The 23,384-nt window shown below is 40.9% G+C and overlaps 1 protein-coding gene across 1 annotated transcript; it reads right to left on the reverse strand.

Annotated features, from left to right (window-relative positions):
- LOC122638718 (cyanidin 3-O-galactoside 2''-O-xylosyltransferase FGGT1-like) lies at nt 1-22,446 on the reverse strand. Its single transcript, XM_043831572.1, has 3 exons — nt 22,441-22,446; nt 17,307-17,310; nt 1-899 (listed from the first exon to the last, which is right to left on the reverse strand). The coding sequence occupies exon 3, from the start codon at nt 892-894 to the stop codon at nt 1-3; it is 894 nt and encodes a 297-aa protein (XP_043687507.1). The 5' UTR covers nt 895-899; nt 17,307-17,310; nt 22,441-22,446.
- Nucleotides 22,447-23,384: the final 938 nt, after the last annotated feature.

Here is a 23,384-nt window from a genome sequence, read left to right on the forward strand (position 1 = left end):
TCACGACTGGATCAAATCCTGCAACTTCTCCACAAACCTGTCTATGTAATCCGATTCAAACCGTTCCCCCTTAAACACCTCCTTTATCTTCAACTTATTCTCTCGAACCTCCTTCGCAACTTTGCTATTTTCATCCATCACTAACTTCACAACCTCACACACATTCTCCTTAGTGTACCACCCACCCTCCTCTCTCCTCACCACCTCCACTCCAATCTTCAAGTCCCCACTCATAAGCCTCGCATTCACAAACTGATCTCCCGAGTGAGGCACCAACACCAACTGTACATCATTCACCAGCGATTCATTCATGGAACCCAACCCACAATGAGTCACAAAACACCCAACAGAAGGGTGACCCAATAGCAACTGTTGCTGCACCCATCCACCCTCTACCACTCCTCTCCCAATCACCCTCTCCTCAAACCCCTCCAGCAACCCATCCTGCGTCGTCTCCGCCTCAACCGGCGGTTTCAATGCCACCAAAAACGGCATCCCTGTGAGTTCAAAACCCAACAACAGCTCTTGATACTGATCCTTCTTCATGATACACTCACTCCCAAAAGAGCAGAAAATCACAGATCTTGGCTTGAACCGGTCCAACCACTTGGACCATTTCTCATCCAACCCAATCGAAGGTGGTTCGGGTAAAATTGGACCGGATAACATAACCGGTTTGCCATACTTTTTCTCTATGTAGTCACAGTAGATACCTTCTGTCTCTCTAGATGTTCTAAAGCTGATGGCATCACTTCCCCTTAACCCTAATGTAAGACGTTCTGAGAAGGAAACTCCACAGCCGTACTCTCGGTACATGATGAATTTCAATTCACGAGCTTCATGGAGATGAAGTTTTATTGTTGAAGAAGGTGGGAAGTCTTGTGGTGGATTCATGAGATCTTCTAACTCATTATCACCTTCTTCTAACTGTTTATTATTACTTGAAGGAACCAAGAGGTAAGCAACGGTGGCTGCACTTGTGGTACAGTAAACGACCGATTTGATACCGAGTTGAGAAGCCATAGAAGGGACCCAATAAGTGAAATCAAAGAAAATCATGTCGGGTTTGAGTTCAAGTAGGGAAGCTTGTAGGTAGGGTTGAGTGAGGTCCATGGCAGTCATGATGAGTGGTTGTAGATCGAGGGGGACGTCGGCGGTGGTCTCGGCACCAGACGGTAAGCCTTCGACATGTGGGACTTTAAGAGGGAAGAAGTGAATGAGGTTAGGGTGGAGATTGAAGGATTCTAGCTTGGGAATTGCAGTGGTGGGTAAGAAGAAAGAGATTTTGTGACCTCTTTCGGCTAGTTTGTTTGAGAGATGAAGGAATGCGCCAAGATGGCCAAAGGCAAACCATGGGTACATGGCTATGCTTAAGGAGTCTGTCGCTGCATTGGCCGTCATCGTCATCTTCACTAGCTGTTACAAAATTACAAGTGAAGTTGCACAGACAATGAATGAGCTACTAGGCTGTCTGCTACTGTGGCTTATAAATTTTATAAAGAAAACTGAGAGCTAGCTAGGGTTTCAATTGAATCCAGATCGATGATGGAATAGCATTGCAATAATTAAATAGAGATCTAAACATCCACCAATCCATACCTAATCCAGACTCTGATTTTCTACTGCCGAGCTGTCTGACAAGATCCTACTATCAACACACAGTAAAGCGGAGAATGACCGCCGGTAGAGGATCCGGATCCCGACGATCTGCCTGCACTAAAATTATGTCATTGATTGGATAGTAACTGCAATAAATGCTTAGCAGAGAAAGAAATTAAGATACATTGGATAAGGCATTAAAGGGCTCGAAAAAAAAGAGACGAAGAGAGAAATGGTATTTGCAATGTATGGCTGTTAGAATGCAACGTGTTTTCTAGAAGGATAGCCTTTTTTGGCAGTTGGAATGTGTGGGTGGAAGGAATGCAACGTGGTTCCTAGAAGGATTTATTTTCTTAGTTTTACATAGGGGTGTCAATGGATCGGGTTGGACTGAGCCTGACCTAAACCCTAATTCAACCCTAGGGATGTTATCTTAAACCCAAGCCCAGCCCAACCCTGTCAGGGACTAAGATACCCTCAATCTTATCCGACCCTATCAGGGTTTTACCTATCCTGATCCAGCCCTGATTGACCCTGATTGGATCGGGCAAGACCGGGTTGGCCCTGATTGACCCTGACCTATCTTGGCCCTGATGTTAAAAAATAATTGCTATATGAATCGTTGAAAAAAACACAACACAAAGAACTCAGCAGACGGGGTCTCTTCTTTTGATGGACTTGGTTTCATTGTTAATGATAGAAAATTCCACAAAAAACTCAGCAGATGGGATCTCTCCTTTCGATGGATTTGGTTTCAATGAAAAAACAGAGTAAACCCAATCTATCATTCACATTGAAATGAAAATTAAGATAGTTTAAAACTATACAATGAAAAGGTTCAAAACTTGAGTTTAGATGAAAAAATTAGACCTAATTAGAGTGAAAAACCTAAATGGGGAGAAACATTCAAATTTAGTGGAGGAATCAAGAAACAGCGTCAAATAAACTAAGACTACAGAAACAGAAAAACAATCGTGGAGGATTGAACGAGATGGCAAAACAAGAGTGAAGTTGGGGATTTTCATTTAAAGAAATGAACCCACAACAAAATAAAGAAGTAAGCCATTTAAACAAAGAACACCCAACGCACAAACACTGATACCCAATTCACAAATTAGATCAATAAAAAATCATAAAAAAAAGGGGGAAAAAACTGAAATGCTTTTCTAGCAAAGAACTATCAAGAGGTGGGAGGGATGCTTCAGAGTTCAGGCTTCAGTAGTTCAGCCTCCCCTCCAGCAGTTGAGCAGCGGCGGCAGCTTACTCATTACTCCCTTCTCAATTGAAAGAAAAGTTCAAAAATGAAAGCTTAAGCTGCTGGCCTTTGGATCCGGCTTCTCTCCAGCGCACATCGTGCAGCTGGGGGGCTTCGAGCCATACCATTGCATGCATCCCGGTGCAATGGCGTGTGGATAGAGGCCTCCCTAATCGGACGATGTGTGCTGGACATCGTCCCACACGGGAGAGGATCTCAATCCCTGGCCTTAAGGGTTTTCCACATTCCTCTACAAGAACAAGAGCAGATCGAGCTGACAAAGAGAAGGGTTTAGCTGTTGCTATCGAGACATAAAACTTTGATCGAGATGGAAATGCTCCTGTGTCAGTTACTAGTCCACATATACCAAACGAAGGAAAGTTTCTAGATCAGATTGACACTGGAGAGGTAGTAGATCAAGGTTGGACGGATACGGGAATGCCAAGGAAGAGATGGTTGCCTGAGATGGGCATCCCACTCGAAAGAAGCACGAGATTGCCATTGAGCCAGCTTTGCCAGATCGGACAAAACAGTCTTAGAGCACAAGTCAAGCTCATGATAGGCGACCTTAACGATTAGGATGAACGGAATCATGGATGATAGGTTTGTTTTGGTCTTTTGATTTTTAACTTGTTTTTTTGTTTAGAGTAAAGAAGAATAATAATATTAATATCTATATATTCATATGTTAAGTTATATATAATATATCTATTATATACTTATAAATAATACAGGGTTGGGCTGGGCCGGGCCGGGCTGAACCCAGGGACTAAACTCAAATCCGACCCGACCCTGCCAGGGCCAGACTATTTCTAAACCCAAACCCGCCCTTTGGGCTGAAAAATCAGGATCGGGTCCGGGCCGGGCTTTTTTGACAACCCTAGTTTTACTTTTCGGATAGGTGGTAGCAGGAATTCCGATCTTCTACGGCCTCAATAGTAGCGGCCATCTTCTTGCCCTGCTCTCGTGGGTTGATACATGTAAAATAAGATATCAAATGGTTATTTTTTAAACTTCAAAATTTGTCTGTTAAAAAACTGTTTATTCCAGCAAACCAAGCTGGACCGGTCAGACAACCCAAAACCGACCTAGCCCAGCTCGGTTTGGGTAACAAAACCCTATGATTTGAGAAACCGTGCTCTCTTCTCTTCTTCCTCCGGTGAACCTTGAACCTCTCTTCTTCCTCAAAGCTCAAACCTCTCTTCTTCCTCTGGCAAACCTCGAACCTCTCTTCTTCCTCAAAGCTCAAACCTCTCTTCTTCCTCTTGCAAACCCTCGAACCTCTCTTCTTTCTCTGGCATGGTTCCCAATCTTCCTGATCATATCTATGTTTCCTAGTTATTAAATGTTTTCTACTGTTTCTGAACCGACTTGGATTCAAATCGGTTTATCATTTAAACAAAACAAAACCCATCGTCCATATTTCAAATCTGAAACCCTCGATTCTTCTTCCCGTAAACCCAAACCGAGCATTCTCTTCTTCCTCCTCTGAATCCTTTGTGAAAGTGTATCCATTATCCACCCAAACTCAATGAGTGAGAATCAACTAAGTCCACAAACCAGCACTATCCATTATCCACAGCAGAGAAGAGAAGAGAGACACGGTTTTAGTGTTGCAGACTTGTAGAAGCAAATATCAGCCACTGCACAGCCATTCTCTTTCTTTTAATAGATTAAGAAACAGATGCAGTAATTTACCCAAATGAATAAAATTGTATTTTGGGCTTTTCATTCCTTTCTTTCTTGAAAGGAAAATGCTTTAGGACTTTTCTGACGAAGCTACATAAGAAAAATATAATGCGAGTGAAACGATTTAGGAGAGATTTGGAGCAACAATGTAGTCTTCATTCCTTGATTTTCTTTTTCTTTTGACAGAGATGAACCAAGGTTGAATAATGCCCCAATCTTAGGCACCCATTAAATGTAAACTAGAGCTCTGAGCTGTGTTTTTAATTAATTATGGAGAGAAATAGAGCTTAAAACTCGAGCAATCGAGTATCAACAAACAACTGTAAAATGACTCAGAACATCACTGGCCCCATTAAACATTTAAACCCTCCATCCACCGAGAAAAGATTAACAGAAACAAATGTAAAGAGAACCCAGAGATGAGAATGTGGTCAGTGGTGGTGAAGATTCGATTTTGGGCTTTCCGTCACGACCGAAAAGACGATCCAACCTCTTCCTCGAAGAGTTGCAGGGGGTGTGAATAACTGATTTGGGGAATAACTAAATAAAAAAAAAATGTGAATTTGGGGATATAGGGTTAAAGGGTGTAATTTTGGGGTTCAGTGGTAGTGATTTGTAGCAAGGAGAAGAAGCACCCTTCGGCGGTAGGGATTTGCAGAGTGAGCTTTGAGAAAGTCGTTTGTTTTTTTTTTGGTGGGGAAAGGTTTTGTACACGGTCGTGTAAACCGTGTACGAAACTTCGCCCCACCCCCCCCCCCCCCTTTTACTTTTTTTTTTTTTATGAAACCGTCCCCCCTCTCTCTCTTCCACATACGGCTTCTACCCTCCCGCCCCCTCATCTTCCACAACCCTCCATGCCAGTAAATTACTGCTTCTTACTAACCAAGACCAATTCGTTCACCAATTTGAAGATCCTCCCATAGAATCTCTGCTACTTCATCAAGCATTATATTAATTTTCTCTCTCTGAAAACCACTGATGAAAAATGGGTTGTCATTGGTTGATTCATTTAATTCTTTGGCACTTAATTGACGCTCTTCCAAAGAATTGATTCGTCCAGTTTCCACATTATTTTCGACTCCTGCATTTCCTTGATTACTCATCTCACCCCCAGAAAAAATATTTTCAAGTTGCTTTGGATAAGAGCCAACTGCACATGGTGCTGGAAACTTCTGAATTTTTTCTTCACATGCAGTTCTAACCAAAGATGAAACAAGAACAGGAAGCAAGCCTACAACTGTGGAATCATCCTGGGCCATGTCATTACCTTCATCATTAACCAACATAAACCCCTCACCTAAAGCCATGGGAGGTGAACAAACACCATGGCTGATAGCGGTTTTGCCAACAACATTACGAAGATCTGAGCTATCAAAAGTAAAACCTGGTTTATCTGTGATTGAATTCAGAATTGGTTTCTCATCTTTAAAATTAGCTGAATCAGATGCGTTCTCTTTCTTTTTTCCTGTCATTGCCCCTGTTGAAGTTTGTTGTCTATCTTGAGTTACTGGGTCCATGCTGAAGCAAAACTTATCATGACAAAATTCTTCCCCATTATCAATCTTGTTCAAATCCACAGACTGGCTTTGACCAAGCAAGGTATGTCCTTTCAGGAACTGGGGAGTTAGATCAAAAAATAAATCTATCGGAGGAGATGCACCGCTCTCCAGAAAGACAACATGAAGTTTCTGGGCAAATTCTGGGTCTTGTGCCGCACTGATCATATATTCAGAAACATCCTTTAATTTCATCTTTTGGACGATGAAGCTCCTCCACCAGTGCCAGATGAATTTTCATGCGGTTTATGCAAGGATAGAAGAACCTTGCCAAATTCATACTCAAATCTCTCAGTTTGATTCTTTTCAGAAATATTTGCATCATCCTTCTTTGCTTGAATGCCAATATCATCTGACAAACTAACTTTGGAAACATGATCTAGGTGTCCAAATATAGTTGCTTCACTTGTTTGATTCTCAAATTGACAATTGAGCTTGCCGAGTGCAAAACATGAACCCTCTACATTCTGTGCAATGTTAACAGAGCTCCGTACATCTAATCCTGGCATAGAGGGTTGTGGAAGATGAGGGGGCGGGAGGGTAGGAGCCGTATGTGGAAGAGAGAGAGAGAGAGAGAGGGAGGGAAGGGAAGAGGGAGCTGGAGCCGGAGGAGGAGGGGGATGGGATCCGGTGACGGAGAAGCATGGTAGAAGGAGAGCCGGTGACGGAGAAGAATGGTAGAAGGATACGGAGAAGAAAGAGGAGGGGGGGGGGTTTTCATAAAATAAAAAAAAGTAAAGGGGGGAAAAGTTTCGTACACGGTTTACACGACCGTGTACAAAACCTTTCCCTTTTTTTTTTGGTGAAAACTGAGAAAGTCGACTTGGGGATTTGGGGGACTTAGGTTTGTAACTTTTTTGGGGTAGCAGGACTTAGGTTTGCATCAGTTTGGGTTAGTCTTTATAGTTTAACTCAAACTTTTCATTTTTTTTTTAAAATAACCGTTAGATATCCTACTTTACACGTGTTATTCTAAAAAATCAGGGCAGGAAGATGGCCGCTACTATTGAGGTCGTAGAAGATCTAAATCCGTGGTAGCAGTATGGACTATGGACTATGGACATATTTCCAATTTTTAAATTAAACAATACGTCTCAGTTATTTATTTATTTATTTTTTGCTAACAATAATTCATTTATTGAAAACGGGAAAGCTCATGGCTGGGGATTACATAAATCAAGAAGCCATGGATCGGAAATGGGCCACACTACCGTACACGTTACCGATAGGGCTTCCTTGCCGGAGAGTCAACCAAATTGTTACTCTTCCATGGAATTAAGTTGAAATTATAAGTATCAAAAAAGGATGCAAGGTGAACAATATCTTCCAAGATGGTTCCCAAATTGAGAGGAGAAGATGTGATTCCTTTTTGTAGATAGGAGATCACACTCTTGTTGTCTGAATTTAATAACCACATGCTCAAATCAGCCACTCTATGAATATTGTAATATTCTAGCCATTGTGTAGTGATCATGAAATCCTTATTTGTAGGAACCCATCTATCATTTCAGATTTCGATTGATAGTCATCCCCAATACACCAACACAACCCCTTTTTAAATACTCTAGTTCCTTCCAAAATACTTCTCCAATCCTTACTTGGTTGGTTACCCACTTTAGCATGAAATAGAGAAGAATTTGGATAATAGATAGACTTCAAAAAACAAGCCCGCAAACAATCTCCATCAGTCCAAAGACGCCAGGTAATTTTGCAATAGTATTATGGAAAGAAGAATCATGAAAACCCAGCTCGCCTTTCTCTTTGGTTTAGCAAACACGATCCCGATATCCAATGCATCTTCGGTTTACCATTCTTTTCTCCCTAAAAGAAATTAGTTGCCACTTGTCTCAAATGCTTATAATATGAAGCTGGAAGATCAAAACGCAAACAACCATAATTGGACATAGAAAAAACAACCGACTTCAACAAACTTCTTTACTTGCTTGGGAGAGAAGCTTGGACTTTAAACCTTGAAGTTTATTGTCCACCCTTGATGCAATATCTTGAAAGAGTAAGGAGTTGGAGACACCAAAGTCAACTGGCAATCCAAGATATTTTTTAGGCCCTTAACCATATGGAATCTGCAAAATCCTGGAAAACCACCTCTTCCATTTAGTATGTGTATTGGGTGAAAAAATAAAGCATGACTTTTGTAGATTAATAGCTTGTCCTAATGCCTTACACTATATAGATAAGCAATCCCTCAGTGTACAAATTTTCTCCAATTTTCTGGAAAAAAAAGGTTGTCATCGGCAAATAATAAATGTGAAATAGGTATGCCCAATTTCTCACTTTGAAACCTTTAATATCACCATTGACTTCATGTCACATAAGGATGCAACTTAGAGCATGTGAACATAGAACAAACAATGCTGGAGCTAAAGGGCCCCTTGTCCCACACCACATGTTGGTGTTATGTTTCCACGAAAGGCACAATTAATAAGAATACCAAAAGATACCGTAGTGAGACATGCCATAACCATCTTCACCAATTGCAAACTGAAACCAAGCTTTTTTTTTTTTTTTAACCCGAATATTTCATGGGACCTGGGGCAACCCCTAAGATTTTATTAAAATAGAATGTCAATAAAGATGAATACAAAGGGGGGGGGGGGGACATTCCCACCTAACCCCAAACCCAATCGAGAACAAAAGATAACCAGACAAGAAAACACTCGATCACTTAAAGAAAGAGTTCCAAGCCAGACCCAACCAAATATAAAGTTACAATCTTAACACTGGAAGACCACTAGCATCCTCTCGAGAAATTCGTTGAAGATTTAGGGGTAAATTAATCTCTCCAAAAAACACCGAATCAGACGTCGATTCACAAGCCAAATTTGCTAGGTAATCCGTTGCCCTATTGCCTTCCCGGTATGTAAAAGATATCATAGGCTTAAGAGCATCAATTAGCTCCAAAACTTCCTGAAACCAGTACCATCCCTCCCAAAAACCACATTTCCTTTTTGAAATGCAACGAATAGTAGCCGTAGAGTCCGAGCTGACATGGAACTCCTTAAACCCCATACTCGAGCAGAGCTTCAATCCATCTCCCAATGCCCTAAGCTCAGCTTCAATCCATCTCCTAATGCCCTAAGCTCAACAATGGCATTGGTACACTCACCATAGTATTTTGCAAAGGCAGCCATAACACCTCCATCATTATTCCCAATGATGCCACCACCCCCTCCTTCTCCAGGGTTGCCTTTGCAAGCTCCATCCACATTAAGCTTGATTGAGGAAAAAGGAGGGCACCAGAATACAGGAAACGACACCTTATAGGCTTTAGTGGGGTGAGCAATACCAAAGAATTGTAAAATAAGATTTTCCCTGAAAGAAGGGAACTTCACAAAGGATGAATAAAGGGAAATTTCTTTAATCCAATTTCTAATTACCTCTACCAGGCAACTGGCCGCACGAGTCTTTTCCCCATGTCTACGATTATTTATTTCTTTCCATAATTCCCAGATTATGAAAGAAGGAAGCAATCCAATAATCACTCCACACAAGCTATCATCCTTGGCATGACTATGCCAAAATAATAATCTGCTCCGCACATCCTGCGAAGGAACAATCTCCACTTCACAAAGTTTACAGAAGAAACTCCAAACCTTGGATGCCGTACCTCCTTCCACCAGACAGTGATTCATCGATTCACACTTGGGTTGACCACAACAAAGACATTTCGAAGCTAAAGGAATCCCCATCCTCATGATGGCGTCATCCGTGGGGACTCCTCCATTCAAGACTTGCCAAGAGAAGAACCCAACCTTGGTGGGGATCATACGATTCCACAACCATTTAGCAAATGGCTTTTCATCCGAGACCATTCTGATTTCATTCCACAAGGACTTAGTGGAAAATTTACCATCCCTCGTCGGAGTCCAAACAAGTGTATCCTCCTTGTCAGATAGAAAAAACTTACTGTTCATCAGACTGTCACGCACATTGAGTGAATCAATTTTAGTCAGAATCTCTTTATTCCAGGTTCCATCCACATTAGTAACATCTTTGACACGAACGGATAGGTCAAGTTGAAGGGCCCCATCTACATAATCTACCAAAGCCCCCCATTCCGACCAGTTATCAAGCCAAAAATTGATTTCTCCTTTTCCAATGACCCACCGGGTTTTTGAGATTAAGAACTCTTTATGCAGAAGAGCTCTCTTCCAGGAGATCGACCCACCAACCTGCAAACCTGCCAGAATTATATGCTCATTTTTCAAAAAATTTGCTTTAAAAAAGGAACACCACAGTGATTTTGAAGATAAGATTCTCCATAGGCCCTTTAAGCCCAAAGCTAGGCTTATGTCCTCTAAGTGACAAATGCCCAGGCCACCTTCTTTGAGCGGTTTACACACCTTATTCCAACCCACCCAGTGATGTCGCTTGTCGCAGTCAGATTGGCCCCACAGGAAATCAGAGCAAATACTATTAAATCTTTTGATAACAGTTTTAGGGATATCCAGGGTTGAGATAATATGAATTGGCATGGAGGCCAGCACATGTTTGAGCAAAACCACTCTCGCCCCTGAAGACAGTAATTTCCCTTTCCAGCCAGCAACCTTCCATCGCATTTTAGATAAGAAGTCAAAGAAATTAATGCGAAGTCGCCCAATGTATAGAGGCGCTCCAAGATAAGTGATTGGCAATCTCTTTCTGGTAAAACCTGTAACCAACTCCACCATGCGAAACTGAAACCAAGCTTCAATAACATAGGTTCTATGAAATGTCATTCAAGCTTAAATTTGTTTGATACGGCCGATCCATGCTGATACCATATCCATATTGTATCGTATTAAAATTCAAAATGATATATTTACCCCATGGCCACCTCCAATCCTAGTATAAAGTAGGAGCATTGTAAGGCACTGTAAAGTGCATTACAACTTCATTTATAACAACAATCTCTCCTCTTATTTCCTATTTGCAAACTATTTCTCTATTTCAGATTTGAGGAATTAAATGGTGAGCAACGATAAGAAAGAACTATTTGAAAGTTACGGTCTCGACTCCAACGAGTTCGTAATACCACCATATTCATCTACAAAGGTTTACTCTCAGATTTTTACTGCTGTTGTATTTCTTCCTTTTTTTAATTGTATCTTCTATATGATTCTGGCATTTTTTTGTTTCAAAATTTTGGTTATGTTGAAGAAGATAGGAAGTTGAGAGGAAGAAAACCAAGACCGAATACAATATCTTCCCTGATATGATGTTGCTTCTATCGAACACTCTCTGCATTTCCTCATTTTCATGAAAATATGATTCCATCTATCCACTTTCGGGTGAGCTCTCTCGCCTACATTACCTTCCCTAATGCCCTGATGACAACCCCTCCCACGTCTCTTCCACCAGTGGTGATCTTCGCGATCTTGGTGTGGTAGTCAATGATGCCCTCTTCTATTGGACGGTTGGACTACACCATCTCGAACTCCTTGTCTCTTTCGGCTCTAGCACCCCTCCCGTTGCCCTTGCATCTCTCTCTCTCTCTCTCTCTCTCTCTCTCTCTCTCACTCTCTCATATGTTGTGAAATCAAAAAATTAGACATTTTATTCTAGTGCCACATCATTATATAAAGGGTAAAAAAATTTGGTTACAAGTTCCGTTTGTAACCAAAACAGACAAACACACCCTTTAACAAACAACTCATTTTTTTTTTGTAACAGTAATTCATTTTATGGGAAAAAGAACTCTCTCCAGGAGTCTGGCCTATGACAACACTCCTATGAGTCTATCTTTCTCCTCCCCGTATGAAAAGACACCCATGCCTCCTTGTTTTGAGGAGGAGAGAGAGACACATGGGAGTGTTGGTGTAAGGCCAAACTCCCAGACAGAATACTACTTCCCTTTATTTATTAAAAACATGAAAGTCCATGGTTGGGGATTACATAAGTCAAGAAACCATGGATCGTAAATGGGCCAGACTAGCGTACACGTTAGCGATAGGGCCCTCCTTGCCAGAGAGTCAGCCAAATTGTTACTCCCCCTTGGAATTAAGTTGAAATTACAAGTATCAAAAAAGGATGAAATGTGAACAATATATTCCAAGATGGCTCTCAAATTGAGAGGAGAAGATTTGATTCCTTTTTGTAGATAGGAGATCACACTCTTGTTTCTGATTCAATAACCACACGCTCAAATCCTTCTGAGATTGCTTCCAATATAGATGAATGAATAGATAATGCTTCTCCAATTGCAGCTTCATTGAAATTCGTGGGAATGGACACAAAATGGAGTGGTTGACCATGTCAATCTCGACAAATAATTTCTAGTCCATCATTGATTGTATTGGAAGGTAAACTCGCATCACAATTGATCTTCACCATACTTGGAGATGGGGCTGTCCAACTGGTCTAATATGGGAGTAGAATCATGTTGCAAGCAAGAAACAAATTGTGTTTCTGAAACTCGAGGAAAGCTGAAAGTGAAACTTGTATAACCTCCTCTGGTTACCAGTCATGACGACCAAAAATAGCATCATTCCTTGCTTTCCATCGCATCCAACAAATGAAAGTGTAGTGGGCAATTACCGTCCAACTAGTTACCTTGCCTTGTGCAATTTGGTCCCAATATTGGATCCATTGATGTAGTGGAGGATCTTCTCTCAATGGTATAATAAGTCCCAAAGCACTCCCAAACCAGACTGTCCGAGCAAAGGAGCAACCTAGCAAAATATGTGAAATTGTTTCATTGGAACCAAATCGATTACAACGAGCCACTTGAATGTTATATTGTCGAAGTGCATCTCCTGTAGTGACACCCGATGCACATGATCTCCATAAAAAGCATTGAATCTTCGGTAAGGTTTTGGAGTACCAAATTTTCTTTCACACATCACCTAGAATGCATGACCAAGAGTGAGATCGCGATGAAGATGCTGCCAAGTTTCTCTCATCCGTTAAAAGTGATGAAATTAGATGGTATGCACTCTTGACAAAAAAGAGTCCATTTTTTTATCACATCCTTTCAAGCTTATCCGATAGAGGAAATAAATGAAGTTGAATCTTTAATATATTTTCCACATCAGGTAATGAAAATAGGGAATGTGACAAGTGAGTATCCCATGATCTATTACCTTAGTCGATTTAATCAGCCAATATGTGAATATTGAAAGATCCTGGGCGTTGAGTAGTGATCATGAAATCCTTATTTGTAGGAACTCATCTATCATCCCAGATATCGACTGGTTCGTCATCCCCAATACACCAACACAACCCCTTTTCTTGTACTCTAGTTCCTTCCAAAATACTTCTCCAACCACAACTTGGTTACTTACTTTAGCATGACGTAGAGAAGAATTTGGATAATAGATGGACTTCAAAAAACAAGCCAGCAATCAATCTCCATCAGACCAAAGACGCTAGACAATTTTGGATAATAAATCACTGCACTGGAAAGAAGAATCATGAAAACCCAGCCCACCTTCCTCTTTGGATTAACACCAACGATCCCAAGATATCCAATGCATCTTTGGCTTACCATTCTTTTCTCCCCTAAAGAAATTTGATGTCACTTGTCCCAAATGCTTATGATATGAAGCTGAAAGTTTAAAATGAAAACAAGCATAATTGGTGTAGAAAAAATAACCGACTTCAATAAAACTTCTTTATCTGCATGGGGAAGAAGCTTGGACTTCCAACCTTGAAGTTTATTATCCATCCTTGATACAATATCTTGAAAGAGTAAGGACTTGGAGACATCAAAGTCTAATGGCAATCCAAGATACTTTTTAGACCCTGATCCATATGGAATTTGTAAAATCTTAGAAACCCACCTCTTCCATTTAGTATGTGTATTGGGTGAAAAAGTCAGGCATGACTTTTGTAGATTAATAGTTTATCCAAATGTTTTTTATTAATAGTTGTCAGGTTACGAGAGTGGGAAGGTGTTAGACACTCATCTCGCCCGGCTGAACCAGTCTTTCTACTAGATGTTTGATTTCGAATGTTCTCCCATGGTGATGTAATTTATACTAACATGTAAGATGATAAATAAACCCTAGCCCACCCTGAGCCCGAACAGGACATAGGCTAAGATATCTTGGCCCTGAGGGCGGGTCAGGGCTGGAAATTTCTAACCCTGAGTTAGGGTAAGGTCGGGTCAGGGTTGAGGCCTCAGGCTGATCCTAGTCTGGCCCGGCTTGGCCCGACCCTGTTTTAAGTTATACTATAAAATATATATTGATATAGTACATATATTATAAACTTTAAATGTCACCCACATTTTGTTATATAATATATTATATATGAAGATAATAAGTGATATAAACATTTTATTATAGTGTTATTTTAAGTAAAATTGATAATTTTCTCCCCGCGCGTAGTCCAGCCATGCATCTCCCTTCCCCCTCCCCATGATCAAGGCCAATCAGGGTTAGTCCGGCCTAACCCTGAGGGCGGGTCAAGGTTGGATTTTTCAGGCCCTGAGTCAGGGTCGGGTCGGGCCTGGGCCCAACTAAGGAAACTCAGGGTTGGGCTAGGTTTGATAAAGTCCAGCCCAACCCGACCTTGTTGCATCCCTACTTAAAATAATGAAATAGAGCGAAAAAGAGCAAAAATATGCTTAAATGATCTACGTTATGCCAAAATAAATGGATAGAATGAAAATATGTACATAACGGTGAAATTTTCCAAAAAGACGAAAAATGCGAAATGGAGGACCACCTGGCTCAAGCGGAGATGAACAAATTACCTACCTCTCTCTTGGCGGACGAAATAACCACTATAAATGAGGTATTTCACTACTCAGACTTCAGGCAAAACAGTGGCTATACCATTGAAAAAAAAGGGAGCGAGCATCACTCAAACTTCAGGCAAAGTAACGACTATAAGTGGGACTCCTGCTACTCGGACTTCGGGTAGAGTAACAACATCACCAGGGATGAAAGAGCTTATTGCTCGCACTTCGAGCAGCACTATCGCACCATATGGACTAAACACCGGTAGGGCTTCCACGCCTTCACCAATAGGGCCTACTAGACACCAACAGGGCTTCCGCACCTTAGTAACCAACAGGGCCCCTAAGGGCCAAAATAAAGAAGAAAAACTAGAAAAAATGGACAGAACTTCTCTAGGGACCAAAACCTTTCTTTTTTTTCTCACTATTTTCAAATAAAGAGAGCCCCTCTATTTATAGAGGGTTCCCGATGGTGCTGTCGGAGCTTGGGTGGTGCCACCGGAGCTTGGGCAGTGTCGCCAGTAATTTGGCAGCGCCTCCCAACCCCTGGGAGGCACCACTGGCCCTGGGTTGGCTCCATTTAGCTTTGTTTGGTCTTCCGTGATAGTTGATCATTTTTAGGGTGTTTTTACGAGTTTTCAGCTGACTTAAGAAAGACATCATCTATCCATGTCTGGTTTGTCATCATTGTCGGGGGGTGACAAAATTCAGTGTCTACACTATCATGATGGAATTGACCTAAAACCCCCAAAATGGGCTAACTTATGATTTGTGTGTACATCATTCTATGTGTTCATTGTCTGAGCATGACATTAAGGGCTAAGAATTTGGTTGAGTCTATGACAAGGTTTAAAACTTGCCTAACTAGGGTTCATTGATATAGGCATCATTTCGCGACGTAAAAAGACTCACCTACCCCTTGTGTGGGCCAAGTCTGATTCAAGGCTTAATCAAACCACAACTTCATCACCCCTAAACCAATCCCATTTCCTTCCTTGAAACCAACTATGAGTACCAGTGATAACCCGTCACCAAATTTGCTCCAAGTCTATTCTAAAATTTCTTATCTGAAGAAGATAATGGTTGGATTGAACAATATGGTTTTGAACTTCCACCTACAAACAATTTCAGAATAGAGTGGAGTTGTAACTCTCGAGGAATAGAGCCGAATAAGGTCATAGACTCATAGCTGATGACGGCATAGTAACCAACTCCAACCCTACATCTCAACCAAACACAGAGTCAAACAATACTAGACTACTTAGAGAGAAGATAGAGAATCTTGAGCATGCCCTTAGAAATGTCAAGGGTGTAGTGGGAATTGATGATTGACTCAAAAGGATTATTCGCCTTCCCAAAGGCTACACTACCTAAGAGACTTAAGTGGAAATCTGAGAAATTTGATAGAATTGAGGACCCAAGAGGTCATCTGAGAGCCTATATAGAACAATCGAAAGTTACAGACTTCACAGATGATCAACTACGACAAGTTTTCTATGAGGACAAACGACAGTTCAAATCGAACAGAATTTTAAGGGATGTCTCAATGGCAAGGAATTACCACATTGATTAGGGTCTAGAACCCACACATAAAACAAACTATTGACTCCACTCCAACCTGGACCAACCAAGGGTTGAATTCATGTCAGGTTACGGTCCGAGGAAGGTGTTAAGCATCTCGTGCTACCTGATTAAACCCGACTTCTACCACTAAAAAAATGACTCCTTTTATTTTTTTTATTTAAGCTTTGAAGTAAATAAATGACCCTTTTTTATCGCCCCCAAATTTAACATATGGGTAATACAAAAGGTATTTTACATATCTAACTGAAGAATTAATTAACATAGTCCCCCACATGACATTATTTCTGAAAAAAAATTTCAATTTATACCGAGATCTTTTTTTTTGTTAAGGCTAAAAGGTCAATCAGATTAAAAAATATATTAAAAAAAAAAAAGAAAGAAAGAGAGAATAATAATACATAGATTAATGTCTAAGCATACCTAGACAAGATATAAATACAAGAAAGATACCGCTTTGGAAGATTCTCACCTTCAGCATTGCCATCAATAAGAAAACCTTTCCAAAGGGAAGCACCCAACAAACAAACATATAACAAAGTACCTAGAGAAAACAAGAAAGATCTTCACACGGTCTTCACTGACTTAGAAAGAGCATATGACAAAGTACCTAGAGAGATCATTTGGTGGATTCGAGAAAATAAATGTGAAGTATCTTGAAGTAAATATTGATGTATGATTGTATTGTGACTAGTTTTAGAAGTGTGAGAGGACAAAGTAGTGAATATCCAATTATATTTGGTTAAGTAGTGAATATCCAATTATATTTGGTTACATCCAAAATTAACTTTAAATTCATTTCCCTTTTGCATTAATAATGGATGAATCAACAAAACACATTCAAGATGAAGTTCCCCAACATATACTTTTTTATGGACAAAGTTATCCTCCACCCATAGAGGACGGTTCACCCACCATCCTAAGGTTTTAGTATGTTCCAAAATACCCTCCTGATACCCATTTTCCCCCTCTTCCTGTTGGACAAGTGTGTGTCCATCAAATCCGGTTCGGTCTGGTTCAACCCGGTTCACCTTTGTATTGAACATTTATACATTTTAGTTTAATATTGTCACATGCGATATAAACTTTTTGAGCATTATGTGCCCGTAAGTTATACTTAAAATGGTAGTCACGCCTAGGGTTTGGGCTGGGCACCCTTATCATATGGTCGTCGCATTGGGTATGCCTAGACATGTGATGTCAGGGTACGAATGCAAGTGCTCACATGTTTGATGTGTGCATTGGCGAAGAATCTACTTTGTCGATTCCTCATGTATTATTGTCGGATGTAGGAAGGGATAGACATGTGTCACCGACACCACATACTGAGGGAACCCATCCTTGCAAAGTGTGATCGCATTCTTTGGTTCATCAATGACGAGACTCAAGCGAGTCAAAGCCGTATTGATGGGAATGCGTGAACACTTTGTGAGTGAAGGAGTTATCCAACACGATCACCACTGCCCGATTGGGGAACACCAAGATAGAGACTATCAGTGCATGGTCAGATCAGAATCTGGATCCAGTGCCGTTTTGGAAATGGTTTTGCAAAAATCTATTTTACATAAAATGATACATTATTTATAATTATTTGAACAAAGTGTTTTATCGAGTTTTGCGCGACCCAATCAGATGCACAGACGCTCGTATATGGACATGTACTATGGATTGGGGTTTGACAGTACACGTGTACATGCCCTAGATTCCATAATGATGGTGTTGATTAGTGGGGGGGTTGTATATGATAAATTGTTATCATATAGGGAGTTATTTGGAATTTGCTAATTTAATTGGCTCTTTATTTAATTAATGGATTTGGTGCTAATTGTAATTATCCATTAATAATTAAATAAAAAATCTAATTAATACTTTCCCTATTAGATTCTACTTCTTCACCTGTGTAGCACTTTGAGTTTAAACAGAACTGCCAAACAAAGAGAGAGAGAGTCAGACTCTCACAGGGGTTCTATTAAATCCTATTAGGATTTAATTAAATTAAACCCTATTATTATAAATAGGGGACCAACACGCAGGAGAGAGAAGAAGCTCTCCACGTTTTTGAGCAAACACTCTCTCTCCTACGTTTTTGGTTTCTCTCTCTCCCTCTTGTGATCTCTCTTCTTCTTCTTGCTTCTCTCACCTGTGTTTGAGAGTTAGGGTTTGTGAAACCCTAGATCTGTGCTGAGGAGTTTGAGGGCATCTGGGATTGGCGTGTAGAACCTTGGTAGCACCATTGGAGGATCAGATCTGTTTACTTGGAGCGCTCACTGGAGGAAGAACCACTGTCTATTGGAGGAGCAACACTTGAGGCTCACCAGGTTAGCAGTTCTTTATTAATTCCATCAGTTTATTGATTGTTAATATTTATGGGATGCAAAAGAAACTCGAATCGATTTAGTTCCGCTGCGCATTCGAGTATGGGATGGATCCCTCTTGCCATGTGATGGACTAGAGATGAATTTCTCCGTCCCTATTGTGATAATTAATTTTATGGGACGCAATAGGGAAGGAGAAACCCTAATAGGGATGCACCAGGGTTCCCATGGGCAACCATGGGAAACCCTAAATTTTAATGGGGCACCCATGGGACACTATGGGATAACCCAGGGTGTGCAAAACCCTAATTTTGTAGTATATTGGTTTCCCTAGGGAACCATGGCTTGATCCCTGGACCGTTGTTTGACCAACAATGTGGTATCAGAGCCACCTTTCCCACCCATGAATATTTATTAATGGTTAATATGATTATCATGAGTGGGATGCAAGTTGGCACATGGGTGGTTAGAATATGGCTGTTGTAACAACCTTCCCATGTGCACATGGGTAGTTACAAGGTTGTTAGTGTAACAACCTACCAATGTGATGATGGATTTGGTTTGTTTTATTTATTCCAATTATTGAAGCATGTATCCAATTAAGGAGTGATTATTAATTTAAATTTTTTAATCATGTTGTATATGTGGGGGGGAGCGCACGCTGCCAAGCTACTGTGCACGTCCTCCCCTTGTACCTTGCCCTTGTGCGCATGCCTTAATGGGCTGCTGCCTGTGGGCAGCAAGCTTGCGGGCTGCTGTCCGTGGGCAGCAAGCTTGCGGGCTGCTGTCCGTGGGCTTTAGCCTACGGCCAGCAAGCCTACGGCCAGCAGCCATGGACTGCTGCCCGTGGGCCTTGGGCCTAAAGGCTGCGCATGTGGGCTGCATGCACCCCCCTTGTTTTCCCTCCAGTTTAACATTAAAAAACAAAAAAATAGATTTTTTCAAAACAGAATTTTTTAATATGTTTTGTTTTTTGAGGAGGAAGATGGGTGAAGAGATTCTTCCCTCCACCCACTTGTAATTAAAATTGTGATTTTAATTCATGGGGCTTGGATACATGTTATTACATGTGACGTGGTGGTTCAATAATTGAAGGAATCCATGTTATAATTTTTGTTTATTTGCTTTAATGCCCATGCATGAAATTATATTATAATGTGATTATGGGAATGACATTCTAATAAATGGATGGATTGTTTATGTATGTGATACATGGAGTTATGGGTGGATGTGATGCTTCTCTCTCTTTCTCTCTCTCCCCTTATCTTTTTTATAAACAAATGTACTCCACCCCATGGGAAGCCCAAATGGTGGGTTCGTTTCTCCATGCGGGGTTTCTTTATTATTATGGAAAGGAAAGTGTATAAAATTTTTCCTACGTTTTCATTGTAATTTTAGAGGAGTTAGGACTCCCAAGGCATGTAGATGGTGATCCACATGTGGCGCTCAAAGCTTATGGAGATGCAAGTCACCTACTTTGAAGACGTGATCGGGCGGAGGAGATGATCAAGACGTGGCATCCATGGCATGATAAATGCACCCAAAGTTATTAGTTTTATTTTTATTGGAAGGGTTCTTTAATTGCTTCTGATAAAAATACCACCATCCCATAATCACTTTTAATTAATGTTGATTAATTATGTTATTTTATTCCATCCATGATATGTATGTGAGAGTTGTTTAATCCCTCTTTAATCATAATACATGTATGATATGGACTAGTCTTAATTGGTAGACATGTCCATGGCCACCTATTGAAGATAAATGTAGAGATTGTGTGATATGCCCCGCATACGCCGTCAGGACCACTGTCACATGGTTATCTATATTTACCTCTGTCTAGATACGTTAGGGTATGGATAGTGAAAGGGCACTATGACAGTAGGCCATCTTTCATGATTCCATGATTCTAACTAATGCAATAGGCAAGTACATGACTTGGGTGTATGTCAGCCGACAGGATTTGGACATGGCACCCAAATGGCCGAAAATATTGAAAGCCCATGAGGTGGACAGCTTAGTCCACACTACCACGGTGTGTATAATGACTCCCGACAGGGAAAGTTATGCATGCAAGGGTTGTAGGTATCCAATTCATCTTTTGGGTTATGAGGGAAACCCAAATCATGAAAGACCATTGATGTGTGTGCTCAATTTATTATTTTAATGATCATTAATTGGCATATGGTTATTTACTTGTGCATGTGTAGATTAATATACGATGATTGCCGTTAATTCCAACCAGTTAACACTCATTAGCGAATACAAACTTAATGGTACAAACTATGTCGATTGGTACCAGAGCATTAAGTTGCTCCTGACTGCTGAAGGATTGTACATAGTTCTAGATGAACAAGTTCCTCCTCAACCCGACTCGAACGATTTTGAGGCAAATGAAGAGATGCAGGAGTTCCTCATGAGGGATTTCAAGGCATCGCTCTATCCTAGGATCATTGGAAAAGTCAGTTGTAGACTCAGTCAAGGATATACGCACTGCTGGGGGTAAAATGGATAAGCTTGTTGAATTGTTCAACAGGCAGTTCACACACGCACATTCTGATACGGTGAGTCAAATCCATAACTCCAAGATGTCCCAGGGGACTCCAGTGATGGATCATGTAATGAAAATGATCAATCTGTTTGAAAAATTAGAATCTATGGGGACTAATTTCAGCCTGCGATACAAGACTGATGTGATCTTAGCGTCACTCACTTCTGCCTACGCACCTTTTAGGATGTCCTACAAGATGTCCGAGAAGGAGATGGAGCTCACCGAGCTTGCTAATGCACTGGTAGAGGCTGAAGCGTCCTTGAAAAAGGACAAGGCTAAGATTAATGCAACTAAGGCAAAGCCTTCTTCAAACGAAAAGAAGAAGAAAAAGGGAAGTAAGGGTAAGACCCTGAAAGCCAAGGGTGGAAAGTCTGGCAATAAAGGCAAAGGCAAGTGCTTCTATTGCAAGAAGGAGGGTCACTGGAAAAGAAACTGTCGTGCTTACCTGTCAACTTTGAAAGACAAGAAGCCGGATGAAACAGAGGCTGCTAAAGAAGGTACATGTGATGTTCACGTTTTTTATGAGTCTAATTTGTCTTTTGAACCGACCAATTCTTGGTTAGTGGATAGTGGATCCACTGTTCACATTTGCAATGATTTGCAGGGGTTCAAGGAGACAAAGAACCTGGAAAGAAATGAGGTGCGTCTTCGGATGGGCACTGGAGCTGAGACCATGGCGATGGCTGTGGGAACTTTTATTTTGAAATTTAGTTCTGCTAGTTTAGTTTTAAAGGATTGCTATTATGTACCCTCTTTCAAGAGGAAGATAATTTCAGTTTCAAAACTTGTTTTGGACAGATATAGTTTTTCCTTTAATTCTAAGTTAATTATTCATTTTAATAATTCCTTTGTGGCATCCGGATATATGCAAAGTGGTTTGTATTTCCTAGATTTCCCTATTAGAACGAATGTAGTTTCAAATGTTGATTGAAACGGAAAGCAGCTCCAGTGAACTCAACATACCTGTGGCATCTAAGATTAGGTCACATTAATTTGGACCGAATCAGTAGATTGGTGAGGGATGGGCCCTCAGAGAATCTGAGGGTGGAACCATTCCCCACCTGTGAGTCATGCCTTCAGGGCAAAATGACCAAGAAACCCTTTAGCAATAAAGGTGCTAGAGCCACAGATCTGTTGGCGTTGATACATACTGACGTGTGTGGATCCATGACCATACAAGCAAGATATGGGTATGAGTACTTTATCACATTCACCGATGATTACTCTAGATATGGTTACATATACTTGATGCGTAGGAAATCGAAAGCCTTTGATAAATTCAAAGAATTCCAAGCCGAGGTCGAAAGATAGCTCGACAAACGCGTCAAGTCCTTACGATCAGATCGTGCAGGGGAGTATCTATCAGATGAATTTAAAGATCATCTCATATCACAAGGGATAGTTAGTCAACTAACTAATCCAAGTACACCACAACAAAATGGTGTATCCGAACGACGCAATCGGACCCTATTGGATATGGTCCGGACAATGCTCACTTATAGTGAGCTGCCTCTTTCTTTCTGGGGGTACGCTTTAGAGACGGCGATATATATCTTGAATAGGATTCCATCTAAGTCTGTAGCCAAGACACCCTTTGAATTGTGGAAAGGGCGAAAGCCCAGTATTCAACACCTTAGGGTATGGGGTTGCATAGCACAGATAAACAAGTTGGAATCCAGGACTTCGAGATGCTATTTCTTAGGCTACCCCAAAGGCACAATAGGCTATTATTTCTATGACCCGGTTGGCCAAAAGGTCATTGTAAGCAAACACGTCACATTTTTGGAGGAAAAAATGATGACCCAGAGGTCCGAACCAGTAGTCATTAAGGAGCCATCAGATGGCTCAGAAACGTCACTTCCTGAAGTGAGACCAATTAACATACCCACTGAAATACCAACACCTGAAGAACCTCGACACAGTGGGAGGACTATCAGACCACCCACCAGGCTTACTCTTCTAACCGAAGAGGAAACAGTGGAAGAGTTCCACATGGTATCGGTTGAATCAGATGATGATCCGATGACATACTCTGAGGCTCTAAAGGATGTTGATGCCACTAGGTGGCTGGAAGCAATGCGCTTTGAAATCGATTTGATGCATTCCAACAAGGTCTGAACTCTAGTCGATCCACCACTTGACGTCAAGCCGATTAGAT

Source organism: Telopea speciosissima, chromosome 9 (genome assembly GCF_018873765.1).
Source record: "Telopea speciosissima isolate NSW1024214 ecotype Mountain lineage chromosome 9, Tspe_v1, whole genome shotgun sequence".
NCBI classification, from domain to species: domain Eukaryota; kingdom Viridiplantae; phylum Streptophyta; class Magnoliopsida; order Proteales; family Proteaceae; genus Telopea; species Telopea speciosissima.